This window comes from Mus pahari, chromosome 9 (genome assembly GCF_900095145.1).
Source record: "Mus pahari chromosome 9, PAHARI_EIJ_v1.1, whole genome shotgun sequence".
In the NCBI taxonomy this organism is placed as follows: Eukaryota; Metazoa; Chordata; class Mammalia; order Rodentia; family Muridae; genus Mus; species Mus pahari.
The window spans coordinates 85,386,539-85,402,057 of record NC_034598.1 but is presented as its reverse complement, the minus strand read 5'-3'; the positions used below and the strand labels follow the sequence as shown (position 1 = coordinate 85,402,057).

At 41.3% G+C, this 15,519-nt stretch overlaps 1 protein-coding gene across 5 annotated transcripts in view; it reads right to left on the bottom strand.

Annotated features, from left to right (window-relative positions):
• Positions 1-15,519, bottom strand: part of Nr1h4 (nuclear receptor subfamily 1 group H member 4) — a 79,376-nt gene that overhangs the window by 47,030 nt on the left and 16,827 nt on the right. For 2 of the 5 annotated variants that reach the window (XM_021204672.2, XM_021204673.1), the window contains exon 1: positions 5,665-5,809. The exons of the other annotated variants lie outside the window; for them this stretch is intronic. In XM_021204672.2, coding sequence (XP_021060331.1) covers positions 5,665-5,773 — 109 coding nt within the window. In that variant the 5' untranslated portion in view covers positions 5,774-5,809. Of the gene's footprint in view, positions 1-5,664; positions 5,810-15,519 lie in introns of those variants that run through there. 5 annotated transcript variants of the gene reach the window in all.

Genomic DNA, 15,519 nt, shown 5'->3' with positions numbered 1-15,519 from the left:
TCTGATTTAGGATTGGTAAAAATCCTTTCCCAATCTGTTGGTGGCCTTTTTGTCTTGTTGACAGTGTCTTTTGCCTTACAAAAGCTTTGCAGTTTTATTGCTACTTCTTAACTGTAATTTTACTACCATTATGAATTGTAATGTAAATATCTGCCATTCAACCCCTCAGGAGATCACAACCATGGGTTGGGAATCACTGTTCTACAAAACCCTGGAGGTTTGTACCTGTAATGCCAACACTGGGGAGGTAGAGGCAAGAGGATGCCAGAAGCTCACTTACCAGCCAGTCTTGCTGATTCCAATTCAATGAGGGAACCAGAAATAAGGGGTGTGTGGGGGGAGGGGTAGAAATAGAATGTGTTCGCCAGAATATACTTAACTTCATTCTCTGGCCTTCTACGTGCAAATATGGGTGAGCACATTCCCTAAGCACACACAACAACAACAACAACAACAACAACAACTTACAATAGATAAAATAAATAAAAAAAATTTAGAACCTCTTGATTGGGCTTGAACTTGATCCCCAGGACCACAGAAAAGAGAAAAAACCAAAACAAAACAAAACATTTCTTTTAGATTTCAGAACATTCAGTATTCTTTCTTTGTTCCATATGTGGTGTTCACACCACTGGGTAGAACTCAGCAATGCTTTCTTTAGTGCCATTATGTCAATATTCACACAAAGGAGAATAAATAATTTGTTTAACCAGTGTTTCACATCCTTCAGCCCCAAAATGGCTACCAAAGGAAAAAAAAAAAAACCAAAAACAAATCAAAACAAAAAAAAAAAACCTGAAAATTTAAAACCCTACTGAACTTTAAAAAAACAATGGTTTCTAGAAGTTTGGGAATTTGGAGATGTACTTTGGGATTCTGGGCCTGTGTACCATGCCTCTAAAATGTTCTTCAAGGTGCTCAAATGGTCAATGTTATTGTCATTACTACTAGTAGCAGAATTTTTTATGAATTCCTTCCTAACACTGAGCATTGGTATATTCTTGCTATTCTTTGCAACCATTGGATGAGGTACTATTACCCCTCCTGCACACTCAAACATCCCCTGGGCCGCCTAGTCACACTTAAGATAATTCAGTGCTGTTTCTACTGCTGGACAGAATGCCTTTGCTAAACTTACATCTTACTCCAACCTGCCCATGTACTTGAGACTTTAGAGTCTGACCTCAAAGCCATGCACCGAATCACTCCACTCCATGGGATACTGTCAAATGTGAGCCGCTTCCCAGGTCTGACTTCCTCTTCCTCTGCCTTCTTTACTTGCGATTGTAAATTCTGCTTGCACATAAATTACAAACGGCTCTTCAAGGCTCGGTGTGCACGATCCTTTCTCTTCCAGCCATTTCCCGCCATGTTCCAGCTTTTCTGTTCTTTACTGTTTCCAGTCTCCCTCACACCCCTTCCTCAGCATAGCCGCTCTCTTCCAGAGCTCATTAAATCCAGTTTCACGTGGCAACAGATTTGACTGTAAGGACCGCTTTGCTCTGCTTGTTTTCTCTGACTCCACATCTTAATAGTCATGGTTCCAAGTTTAATTAAATGGTGCCTACAAACCATTACTTACTGCCCTGCCTGGGCTTCTCTTTGCTCGTCTATAAAGAAAGGATCTTCTAGTCCTTTCTATCTAAAAATCTCATAAATATTAGACTTGTCTATGAATATTAGTATTCAGAACTTTTCTACAATAGCAAAGCAGAATATCCACATATTAAATATTGAGAACACATCTTACACTGACCCAGGAAATGACTGACCAAACACACAATATACAGTATCTGTGCAAACATCAATTCTCCCCTTCCATGCCTAACTTGTCTGGATCAGTTGGTTAAAAAAAAAAAAAAAAATCAGTGCATCTGACCAACAAAAAGATTTTAGTAAAGCTACTTTGATCTATGAGAACAAAATAGAATAAAGTATAAAATTATTATAGATAAAATGTAAGCAAAATCCCAGTCGATTTTATAATCATATGACTAAAAATCCTGAAGCAAATAAAATTATAAAAAAATCTGAAAAGTTATAACGTTGGTTTCACTTTTTCCTAGATTTTTGTCTTCTATCCTGTTCTCTCAGTTCTCCCTCCACCCAGACCCAGCTTCCCATCATCACAAGGTCAAAGACCCAATTAGCACCAGAATCTGGATTCTGTAGAACCCAGGGAAATGGTTAACTTTTCCTCCTCACATGACAGGTCGAGGTCTCCAAAGACAATTTCAGTAAAGCAAATATCTCCATAATCAAGAAAAAAAAAAACAGAGCCCCAACTCAGGTCAGTTAATGACATCAACATCACATCTGTCCCTGGAACCATCTAACACAAAACACGAACAGGGATGGGAGACAGCCCAGGCAGTCAAGAACCTGCCACACATGCATGAAGACCTACATTCCTCAAAGCCATGCCAAAAAGTTTGAGGGCTTTTGGAAAGCTCCAGGGTTCTGCTTGATTCTGAGTTGCTAGTAAGTCGAGCTAAGAAGTCAGAGACCAGAAGGAGCTGGAGGCTCACTGGTCAGACAGCCTACTTGACAAACACGGGGCCAGTGAGAGATCTTGTCACAAGGAAACCCTGAAGAACCAAACAAAACCAGTGACAGTACTTAAAACACCTGAGATTGACCTCTGACCTCCAAATGCATTCAAGCACACACACACACACCCCACACACAAGTATACAGCTTTTCCAAGGCTATAGATAATTTTATGTTAAATAGTAAAACATTGCAAAATGTGAGAATAGTATATAATGATACGAATGAATGCTTCTGTTCTCAAAGAATACTCATTTCTAGCATTTCACAGTTCACTGTATAACCACAGAACACAGAGGTAAGTATCCGGCCAGTATAAAAATGAAGGATTGGCACAGCTGACAATTTCTAAATGATTAGACCAGAGCAACTTCTACTACAGAATTGACTCTGAGTCTTAACTCCCTGCACTTTATCTATTACAATTTCCATAGACCATTAACCCCTAGCCTGACCTTTCTTTTTCATCAGGTAATTCTTAGTTTAAAGTACAGTTGTTGGGGCTGGAGAGATGGCTCAGTGGTTAAGAGCACTGACTGCTCTTGCAGTAGGTCCTGAGTTCAATTCCCAGCACCCACATGGTGGCTCCCAACCATCTATAATGGGATCCAATTCCCTCTTCTGGTGTGTCTGAAGACAGCTACAAAACTCATATACATAAAATAAATAAATAAATCTTTAGAGTACAGTTGTTGAGAAAGAGGGTTGACACTGAAGATCTTAGAAAGATTTTAATGTTAGTGATAACGGATGGATAATTATTCCCACACACAGTCTATTCTAATGACATGACCACTGGGAGGCTTATTGTGTCATCTATAATGGACACTTGCTACTTGGCACACACTGAACACACCATGAACAAGACAGAAAATGTCCAGCCTTTCTTCTGTTTCTCTGTTGGGGGACCAGAGATGTCAAGGACAGGACAAAGCAACTAAGTCATTGAGTGTTGATCTATGTGATAGAGAAGGAGTGGAGGGGTTGAAGTGGATCCACTGTAATTTAGAGTACCAGAATCTGGATCCTTTGGATGAGAAACTCCACGAGAGTTTAGGAAAATGGCCTTAAATAAGAACACATAAGTAAACTCCAGGGGAGTCTGAGGCATCCCCGAATGCCAGCTTCTGGATAGAGGCCTCTTCCTTCCCATAGACTGTCATTCAGAGGAACTTCCTGAGTTGAAAGGAGGGTTTTCAGACTTACAATATGACAGCCATTAACCACGTGAGGATTTTGGACAGTTGGGATGCAGTTAGTAAAACTAAGGGACAAGAGTTTTAAATGTATTTAATTCTCAGTAATTAAAAATCTTAATCAAATAATCAAAAAATAATAATCAAATAGCCACTAGAGGCTAGTGGCTGTCATATTCAACAGGACAGCTCTCTAGGGAGTTAGTGAACAGAAAATGGGCTCACCTGCTCATGATGACACTTGCCTGCACTTTAGTTAGAGTCAGTGTCCGGAGCAAATCATCCCCCTCACCTGTTTTTTTATTTTGTTTTGTTTTACAGTTTCGTGGTTGTTGTTTTGTGTTGTTTTGTTGTTTTAATTTACCTCCGATGCAGTTCTAAGCATAGCAAATGTTCAGTGGAATTGAATTGAGCGGGAACTTGATTTAACACATATCTTGTTTCCAAAGCCTGGCTTCTTAGCCAAATGACATGGCCTCATTTGTGAAGTTGTTTGCCGTTCCCTGTGCCTGGCCTTGGGACATAGGTGTTCCTCCTGGCTGTGTCAGCTGATGGCCTCCTCCAAGAGACCTGCCCCAGTTTCCCCAGGAAGAACCAATCTCTCTAACCTCTGTGCACACTTCTAATACAGCACTTATCAGAAACATGAACAATTAGCCGTATTTGTTCACCGCCTTTATCTTCCACGCCAAGCTTGAGGCAGTAATAAGAAACTTAGTCAACAGAGGAGATGGGGCTGCACTCAGTTCACCTGCAGATCGCTAAACATATGAACTTGGGGATGACATTGAACCTTCTTTCAGCTTTGGTTTCAGACCCCATAAAGCTGGAGTCGTGAGCTGTTAAGGTCAGAGGCTGTAAGCAGTAAGGAAGGAGTAAGACAAGGAATGTAAATTTCATTCTCCACATAGAGCAAACTTTCAGTACACTCTGCTTGGTTGCTGTTGTGGTTAGCTGTGAACTTTCCAAGGGAAGCATTAAATTATATTCCCTTTTCTATCATTTCTGGCCCTGGACACAGTGTCTGTCACATAATAAATGTGAATTAAATGTGTGTTAAATAGAAGGGGGTGGTAGAAAATTTGCTTTGTCACGCCATGAAAGTAATTTCTCTCTCTAAATACAGTGTCAGTCACTTTGAAACACCACACTTAAGGAAAATGAGCTGCTACCAAGTCCCTGTTGAAAAGTGTGCACATTGCTGTAATTACTGGGGAAATGATTAGCATTTAATTCTTGGTGGAAGTTTAGAAAGATGAGTTTATGTTTTGAAAAAAAAGAATACTTACATTAGACTGTCTTTTCATGGTAAAGTATATTTTAACTCAGAGAAAAATAAATATCCTAAGTGTAAATCTCAGTTTTTTTTTATCTATCTTACTGGTTGGAAAACATTGGAAGAAACATGAGACAAAACTAGTTCATTAAGTCTATATTTTTTCTTTTTTTTTCTGAAATCTATATTTCATCATGACCCTTGTGCATACTTACACATGTGTGACTGAATTCAAAATCCACAAAACAAATTTATCTTTACTTCTGGGTAGGTGTGTTGATGTTTTCTTTATTCTAGTTTTTAAGGCTGGTCCCAGGACACCAGGAAAGGGTCAGAATTCAGTGACATGGTAGCTCAGCATTTTAAAGGCACAGGATTCAGTAGCACACTTTAATTTTCTTCAAGGGTCCTCGGACATCACTGTTAACATTTGACTGACTTAAAAGGTTGGCCCTATAAGATCCCTATAAGATACTCACGTAGTTAGAACTATAGAAATCAACTCCTCACATCCCCTATCTTTTTGGCTTGTCTGAGCCTCCCTCGGACAGAGACCTATGGCTTTGACCTTTAACAAAAGACCCGTGTGTTTGCCCAGTGAGGTAGGAGAACCCACATAGGGACAGCAGTGTAGTGACCTACCTTTAGCTGGCTTCATACTCATCCCGTCTGGCACAAATCCTGACAGCCGGTGGCTGTGGTGAAGACTAATCTGAATTGGATTTTCTAAATCCTGAAACTGCATCACCATCCTTAGCTTCCTCACGGCAACTGAGAAGGAGCCGAGGTAAGAAGCGACAGGGGCCAGAGGTTGGTGTGGTTTACTGATTAACCCCATCGCTGAGCGGAATATTTGTAAATGTTTATGAGAAAAGTCCTCAATGCCAAATTGCCTAGTAAGCTGGAAACTGGTGTCTTAGATAAACATTTTGGGGAGCCCTTTCCCAGCCTCAGAACTTTTCGAGGGTAAATTTCCATTCACTGCCTCTAAGACTGGGTGGGGGTCAAACGCCTTTCTAACTAGGGCACATTTGTAACGGCAGAAGCATTAAGGAGTAAGACTTCACAGTTAGCCTGAGAAACCTTCTATGGACCTGGACAAATGGGTTTGTATCTAGTAATATGTGAAGAATTGCCCTGCCCATACTCCAGTTGATAAGTTGAAATCCTAGCCCCAAGGACCTTACAGTGACCTTATTTAGCAATTCCACTATGGCTCACATTCTTATGAGAGAAGAGAGAGAGAGAGAGAGAGAGAGAGAGAGAGAGAGAGAGAGAGAGAGCAGGACCTGTGGATGGAAAATGAAGCAAAGAGGCAAAACATGGCTTTGATAAGCCAAACAGAAAGATCTAGAAGGAGTCCTTCCTGGGAATCTCAGGAGGAGCCAACCCTTCTGACACCCTGATTTTAGACTTCTGACCTTCAGAACTCTAAGTCAATAATTTTGTTGTTTAAGCCATGCAGCTTTGATATTCAGGCTCAGTAGCCAAAACCAAAATAAATAAATTTAATAAATCCAGTCTTTCTTGATATCTACAAGCTCTATGGACCATGAACATGTACATAGGGTAATTTTCTGCCTTTATTGCCTCATTTAAAAAGAAAATTGATCCAGGGTGGTGGTGGCACACACCTTTAATCCCAGCACTTAGGAGGCAGAGACAGAGGATTTCTGAGTTCAAGGCCAGCCTGGTCTACAGAGTGAGTTCTAGGACAGCTAGGTCTATACAGAGAAATCCTGTCTCAAAAAACAAACAAAAAAGTTGGTCTTTGTTTTTATGCTATGTATATGCATGACACATGTGTACATAGGGCTCACAGAGGCCAGAAGAGGGTGTTGGATTATCTGGAATGGGAGTTACAGAAGGTTGTGATCTGTCACGTGGGTGCTGGGAACCAATCTTGGGTCCCCTGCAAGAGCAACAGGTATTTTTAAATGCTGAGACATCTCCCCAGCTCCAATTTCCTAATTTTTTTTTTTTTTTTGGCTTTTTGAGACAGGGTTTCTCTGTATAGTCCTGGTGATCCTGGAACTCACTTTGTAGACCAGGCTGTCCTCGAACTCAGAAATCAACCTGCCTCTGCCACCCAAGTGCTGGGATTAAAGGCGTGCGCAACCACGCCTGGCCAATTTCCTAATTTTTAAATGGTGGAGGTGATAATAACACAACTCACAGTCATATCTGATTTAAATAAAATAATATAAAAATGCCATAAGTATATTGGTGGCTGTTGTCATTGTACTGATATTATACTTAGACAGTTTGGAATTGTAGCTTGACTTCCTTATAGAATAGGAATGGCTCCATTTTTAAAAACCTGTACATAATTTCTGAATATCAGCCTTAAGACTTTGTTGTGTTGTTGCTGTTGTTGTTCTGAGAAAGCGTGAGCAATGGACTCAGTAGGCTCAGGGTTGATTCCAGTCATGACGCTACTAGGCATGCTATGTAATTTCAGTTAACTCTCTGGGCTGCTGTGGGCCCCATTTGTCTGCCACACCAGATGGAGAAATATAGATAATAATAGATAATATCCCTGCCTACACCCTTCACAGGCTTGCTGTGAAGATAAAATGAGATTATCAACATGAAAGCAAATCCAGAGACAAAGGTGATACCTGCCATAATTTGCTGACAGCCCCACAGTCTTTACAAGTGTCCAAAGTGTATGAACGCATCATCTCTCAGGAGTCTCACTTCTACTATATGTGACAGCGTCTTATTTATGAGGCCTGCTGTCTTCAACCCTATCTTGCAGAGGATGAACGGCGACTCAGTGAGGTTAAGTGACTTGTGTATAGTTTAGAGGGAATGAAGCAGAGACGTTAGCACTTGACTTCAGGATCAGAATCCGATGGTTGAAAAGCTAAGGCGCATCTGCATCACTCCCTGTAGGACTGAGGGGACCTCAGGAGAAGAAGTAGGGAGAATGTAAGAGGGGAAAAAGAGGTGACTGTGGTAGAGCACTGTCATGGGACATCACCACCGGGCTCCTGACCTCACAGAAGCTGTGATAAACTTTGGATAACGCTTATCTTATCATGGGGGAGACGGGCCCTTGAGCCCACCCACCAGGACCTATAGGCAGATATTGGTAGTTGAGCAGAGGGTGTTCTCAGGGCCATATACCTCCCTGAACATTTATAGACACTTAATGATCTCTGCGGGCGGAAGAGAGATTTTCTCCAGTGGCTTAGGTAACTTGTGACAAGAAGACCACACTCCTGTAAATAAGCCCTTACCCAGCACTTGTAAACAGCTTTAATAAAACTTATTGTATCGTGAATGTAAAAACACATAAAAGTAAAAGAGAGATTCACTGAGTATTTTAGTTAGGGTTTTATTGCTGTGAAGAGACACCGTGACCATGGCAACTCTTATAAAGACAAACATTTAATTGGGGCTGGCTCACAGTTTCAGAGGCTTAGTGCGTTAACATCATGGCAGGAAGCATGCAGGCAGACATGGTGCTAGAGATGGAGCTAAGAGTTCTACACTGGGATCCACAGCCAGAAGGAAGAGACAGTGACACACTGGCCAGGCCTGAGCATCTGAGACCTCAAAGACCATGCCCTCGTGACCCCCCAACAAAGCCACGCCCACTATAACAAAGCCACACCCACTCCAACTAGGCCACACCTCCTATTAGTACCACTCCCTATGAGCCTATGGGAGCCATTTTTATTCAAACCACATCACACTGGGGTATCAGCAAGAATGCTGGGGGAGGAGAATGGAGAACTGCCTCCTGTTAACCACTCCTTTCCACTCCCCCCCCCAAAGGTGAGCTATCTGGGACAGTAGCCACTGGCTACCTCCGCCTGCACTTGAGTAAGTGGAGGCAGCTCCTGAGTCACACACTCACATTTCAGTGTTCCACATGTGGACAGTGCTTGCTGCGATGAACTAAAGTAGACTCAGGACATGTCTAGCATCATAGCAAGTTCTGTAGGACAGCATAGCTATAGATTATAGATCAGTATGAATGGTGGCCCAACCAAGGTAGAGCAAATACTGGCAACGCTTGTCTAAGCATTCTACTGCAGAGGAGCTGTGACCAGCATTCTGTGATACAGTCTTAGTGAAAATACTTTCTCTTTGGTTCGCGGCTCAGTCTCTGAGAGTCCCCAAGGGTGCAGGTTAGTTGACACTGTTGGTTTTTCTGTGAGATCCCTATCTCCTTTAGGGCCTTCCATCCTTCTCCCAACTCTTCCATAAGAGTCCTGAGCTCTGTCAGGTGGGGCTGTCCCTAAAACTCTAACCTGCCTATGTAGTCTCTTCTCCAACAGGATTGCCTCCTTTGATCTCAGTGGGAGAGGATGTGCCTAACCCTGCAGAGATTTGGTTCTCCAGGGCAGGGGATTTACCCAGGGGCCCCCTACCCTCTCAGAGGAGAAGGGGGAATGGGAGGGATGGACTCTGTGAGGCAGGGATGAAAACAGTGACCAGGATGTAAAATAAATAAATAGATTAATTAATTAATTAATTAATTAATTGGAAAAAAAGAGAAAAGAATATGCTTTCTCCTCTGAGAAGGTGAATACAAGTGTTCTCTTAGCTGGGAACCTTCAGCACCCAGATCCTATCCCTGTCTCAATAATACTTTGGGGGGTCTACTTGCTATTTAGAGGAATGTGAATCGTATTGTTTGACATCTTTATATATCTACTCTCTCTCTCCATAGAAGGGCAATAGTAATGACAGGTGTCCCAGAGGAGTCTCTGTGGGAATTAACATCAACAGCAAACAGAGTGCTTACAATGCCCCTGGCTTTTGGAGGAGTACTAAATGAGGCCAGTAACTTGCACAGAATGGTGGGATGTGCCTGAACCACAGACAAGCAGATGGCAGAGACAGAAGTGAACCAGGCAGCCTGCTTTAAAAATATATAAAGTAGCTGGGTATGCAATCCCAGTATTTAGGAAATGGAGACATATGTATTCGGGATTCAAGGCCATCTTTAGCTACACAGGCAGATCTGAACTAAGTGAGAAGATGTCTTGAAAACAACAAGAGGTTTTAGATTTTAAAATGTACTTAGTCAATATGGTCTCTGACATTTGGAAGGCATTCAGAAAAAGGTCATCATTTTGACTCTTCTCACTGCTGTAAATTTGTTTGTGATCTGACTTTATGGTTACTTTTCTCAGCTTGGTACCCCTAAGAATCTGCTTCTTATCTTAAAAGGATGAGAGCTAAATCGTAGAGTTTAGAAGACTCACCCAGCAGCTGGCCAACTTGGCTATAACTTTCCATCTTATGGCATGGCTTTACCAAAGTATGCACGCCCTGGCTGAACACAGCAGCGATCCACATTGTAATAAGGAAAGGCTCACTCAGTATCATGCCTTGACCCATTTCTATACTTCATGAATAAAAGACAGGATATGAGATTTCCTGCGATAGGAAAAATTAAAGCCACAGGGAATTAGGAAAAACAAAACAAAACAAAACAAAACTTTAGAGTCTGTTTAAAAGCTGTGGAAGAGTTAATGATGAGGAAGGCTGGGGATAGCTCAGTGGCTGAGAACTTGCCTAAAGTGTGTAAGGTCTTGGGTTCAATCCCTAGCACTGGGAAAAAGGAAAAGACAAGAGAGAAGAACAGAAACTCCAGTAACACTAAATAAGGCTGATTTTGCCTGAATCACGCATAGTTTCCATCTCCTGTAGACTTCTAGATTTAGTTCTCCCAACAAGTTAGAGCCACATTCGCTTGAGCTGAGCTCAGTGAGATGGGAAAATGCTGGAAAGCAAATGTCAGAAACACTCTGTAAATCCTCATCTCAGGAATTTTAATTACATTTTGAGACATCTGGGTGGTTCTGTAACATCTGGAAGAGTCTTTCTAAATTGAAGTACACAGCTTTGGCAAGAACCAAATTTCAAAGCGCATGTTTGCTAATTAATAATAAAGCATACCCAGAGAAGGCAGACAGAAATAGCTTCGTGGCGTTATAACGCAAGGAGGAATAATCAAAGATGATAGAACGTGGGAACAGAGTGCATGAGGTTCAACTGTTGCTCCTCACTGGGCTTCACTGTTGTACAGAGATTTGAGGAGAATTAGGTAAAATAATAATAATAATCATCATAATAATTATATATATGTGTGTGTATGTATAATGTGTGTATATATGTATATGTGTGTGTCTATATATATATATATATATATATATATATATATATATATATATATATATATACATACAAACATGGATTCCAAAGTTGTATTAACTATAGCAGCGGTGCAATGTTAGGGTGAGGCAGAATATGAATCTCGTTCCTTGAGGTACCTGGAAATGTATTTGCATATTGAAGATTCTTTTTGGCTCCTCTACAATTCTTTGTACTTAACAGTGTGGAGAGAGAGAGAGAGAGAGAGAGAGAGAGAGAGAGAGAACTTCCTTCTTTGGATGAGTGGACTAGTGTTCGTCATTTCAATAATTTTAAATTGCGGCCCATGGCAGACAAGCTCCAGATTAGCCATGATGGTTCATGATGCCCTTGAGTTTCTTGAACACACAATCTCTCTCACAGCCCATTCTTCTCCAATGCATTTAGACAGGAGAACACTGAAGTGCAGAGAGTCCCACTCGCCTCTTATTTTAACTCCCTCAGTTGTGTCACCTCCCTCCCCACTTGAGCTCAGTACACCTTCCCCAGTAGCACAGAACTCAGTGGTTTGAAACACACTGCTCTGTGAACGTGGGTCCCGGGAATGCCAGACTGCTCTTGCCTTTGCCAATTCTGCCCTGTCATTAAGTATATGATCTTTGAAGTTCTGTGGGGGTTTTAGTTTCTCAAATGTACTAAAATAAAGCACGGGTTTTAATGAACATACCACCTCCGACCCTGTGTGCTGAACTGCAAGAAGCCATGGACTTTGCCATTATTGCTTTTTATTGGGTACTAATTACATAAAACCTTGCCTTCTTTCATCAGAGAGGGCCCCCCCCTTTTAAGCCATCAAATTAATCTTTGACCAAGTTTCCGGCTTGCAGGCTGTCTCAGGAGAAAGACTTATCTCTGTGAGGTCATCTTGTCTTTCCATTCCTCGCCCTCCATGGGGATCTGTTTACAGATGGGCTAGGTTTCCATGTGGGTCTAATAGGGTGGTAGGTTAAGTTCAGGGATCCTGGGGAAGTGGTTCCTTCAATTCCATATCACATCTGACCAGGCTTTTGTTCTTCCTTCTTATGCTAGCGTCGGAGTGCATTGGGCCACCTCAACTCTGAGCTGTGTTTTCAAATACCAAAGGGGGCAGACAATTTGGCTTGAGTATACAAATGCTCTAGAAGTGTAAGGGAGTTGGTGTCCCAAGACCTTCAGCTAATGAAGCCAGCTATTAAATGCCCATTTCAAAATCTCCCCATGGTCTCAGCTCACTTGGCTCATGACACTGATCTAGAAGCCTCACCTCACACTGGTCTTTTCTCCTTCCCTCTCCCATGAGCCTACCCCTCCTCGCCTAAAGTGGTTGCACAAAGTCCCTAGCTTTTTCAGACTCTAGCTTTTGGTATTTCCCCTTCATCTTAAGCAAAGCCTTTGGAGAATGGAAGAAGCTGGAAACTGTTTAGGAAGGGCGTCAGTGTCTCCCTCCAGTGCCTGCTAATATGTACGCATAGGTATTTGTCTAGAGGACAGTCACCTTCCCAGTATGTCAAGGTTGGGATTTCACTATTATGAAAGTTTCACTTTATAGTAACCTGAGTATAAAATAAATAGCCACTTCTCTAGTGCTTTTATTGTCCTACGTAAAAATGCAAAGGAAAGACCCTTTCAAGTCCATTCTAGACTTGCTAATCCTTCCTTCTAGAATGTTCTTGATTTCTTAGTTTCCAGTATTGAGTTAATTGTCAATTTCACAGAAGTCTTCATTAAAGCCACTAAAGCAACCCATCCCTCCAGTCACTATGACATCACTACTTGCTATTGCCTAACAGTTGGCATATTATTTTCTAATACTTACCTGGTATTAACATTTGAACTTATTTTGGGGCACACTAATTGTGAGTCCATTCTCCACTAAGATCTTCCCTGCTTTATTTTTATTTTTTGCTTTATTCCAGTGCCCCAGGCAACATCAGTGCTCAACATTTGAAGAGAATAAGTGATAGCTATCCCATATGCTTGTCATACTTGCTCTTGTAACAACACAGGCTTTAAGTATACAAACCACTGAAAGGAGTTTACCTCCCTGGTCAGTTGAAGCCATAGGTTTCTAGGTCTCTGTCATAGCTTAAGATGCAAAAGTGAGGAGATAGGGTCTGTGGGCTACTCTTCCAGGGCTAGCAGTCTTTGTACTGGTGTGCCGCAGCCTAGACTTGGGGAGGGCCATAGTATTCATCAGTGTCTTCTGGTCAAGAAACTGGAGAAGTGGGATGAAGGACTCTGTTCTCTCCCTTCTCTCCTTTAGCCCAAGTATGTGGAGTCAGGTGTGACTGAGGCCCCAGGAGAAATAGATTTGGAAAGAATGCTTAGGCCTTGCTCTAGAACAGTAGTTCCTACCCTTCCTAACGCTGTGACCCTGTAACGCAGTTCCTCCTTGTATTACAGTGACCCTCAACCATAGAATTATTTCACTGCTACTTCATAACTGTAATCTTGCTACTATAATGAATTGTAATTTAAGTATCTGATATGCAGGATATCTGATATGTAACTCCCCAAAAGGATGACAACCCCATGTATGTATATATACATACATGTATATATACATATATATACATATGTATATGTATATATACATACATGGGGTTGTCATCCTTTTGGGGATATATATATATATATATATATATATCCATATGTATATATATCCATATGTATATATATATATATAGAGAGAGAGAGAGACAGACAGACAGACAGACAGACAGACAGAGACAGAGAGACAGAGAGAGACAGAGAGATGGAGAGATATATGTAGATTTATATACATATTTATATATGTATATATGTATGTATATGCACACACACACACACACTCGGAGCAACAACACAAAAAGCAGAAGTTGCAGCAGCACATTCTCTGCTTTCATTTGCAGTGCATCTAATCTGTCAGAACCTTCTAGACTTTACTCTTTAAGGTCCACCTTGTACCTGGAGTGTAAAGTTGGACTAGTGTGTAGCAAAAAACCTACATTTTCCTCTCCGTGTGCAAACTTGAGCCCAGGATGATTCATTTGTAACAATATTAAGACTGGAGAATTTCAATTAACCATTGTAAAGTCTTAGGGCAGGAAGAGGTAGTTTCTCTTTAAGAAACAATAGTAGGGGGAATTTTGCTTCATCTGAGGTATACAGTAATAACCTAATTATTCTGTGAGCTCCGACTGGTACACCAACAATTATCCAGATCTCCATGTGTTGGTTTTTCTAAGGGAATACAGAAGAGCAGGCTAGAACAAATGGTCAAGTGATCAGAAGTGGAAGCCAGACCTTTCATTGCTCACAACTGACCCACAGGTTGGAGGCCTACTGGAAGAAATAGGATGCAATGGCGGTCTGTGAAAACTGGCATTTCGCAAACAATTACTGCTGAATGTGCTCCCTCTGAGAACTATGGATCAACATCTCCTTTCTCCCCTCATTTATGCTTCCTTCCTATTGTTTATCACTAGATCGTTATTGATCTGGTGTTCAAGGATAAATGAAGCACAATTGCTGCCATCAAATGCTCTGACACATCTGGGTAAGCAGATGTGTAGGTAGGCAATGCGAGCACTACCCCACTTGTTAGAAATGCATCAATTATTGGCATATAGAAAAAAAATAACGGCTAATAGATAATAGAGCAGCACTAGCTGGTATCTGACACCAACTAAGGGATCATGCCTTAACATATCGACCTTGGTGAGACTTCATGTGTGTTTTTTTTTCTTCCATTTTTGTTGTAGTCTACCATGGTCTATGTAATGCTGGATGGGAACTGGGGGCAATCTAACCTCAAGGGAAGGTAAGTTATACAGAAAGAAGTCATTCAAAAACAGGCAGAGTGCTCCCTACCCCACCCAAAACATGCCCTCATTTTGTCTCTTTGCTAATGTTCTCAGTTGAACTCTTTATACTTAGTTGTTTTTCATAAATTCATAAAGTGGAGCAATATATCATTTTATGGTGTCATCTGGTTACAGATCTACTTCAAACCACTTAGTACAATTTGTCCTCAACCTAGTTTAAATGACTAATCATGACATTGTGCCATAGATTTCCCCCCAGTATGGGAGGATCAGTGGGAGGAACCTTACTGCTGAGCACTAAGTAACTTCAGCCTTTAATAGGTATCCTATTAAGCCATAAGCATTATGATTTCATTCGTTAATACCTGTTATAATAGTACTAGGATTCACTCTAGATCAGGAAGTAGTTTCTACTCCCCACTCAGTTAATTATCTAGTCTCAAGGCAGAGACTGACAGTCCTCATATATTAAAGAGAGAGAGGAGAGAGAGAGAGAGAGAGAGAGAGAGAGAGAGAGAGAGAGAGAGAGAGAGAA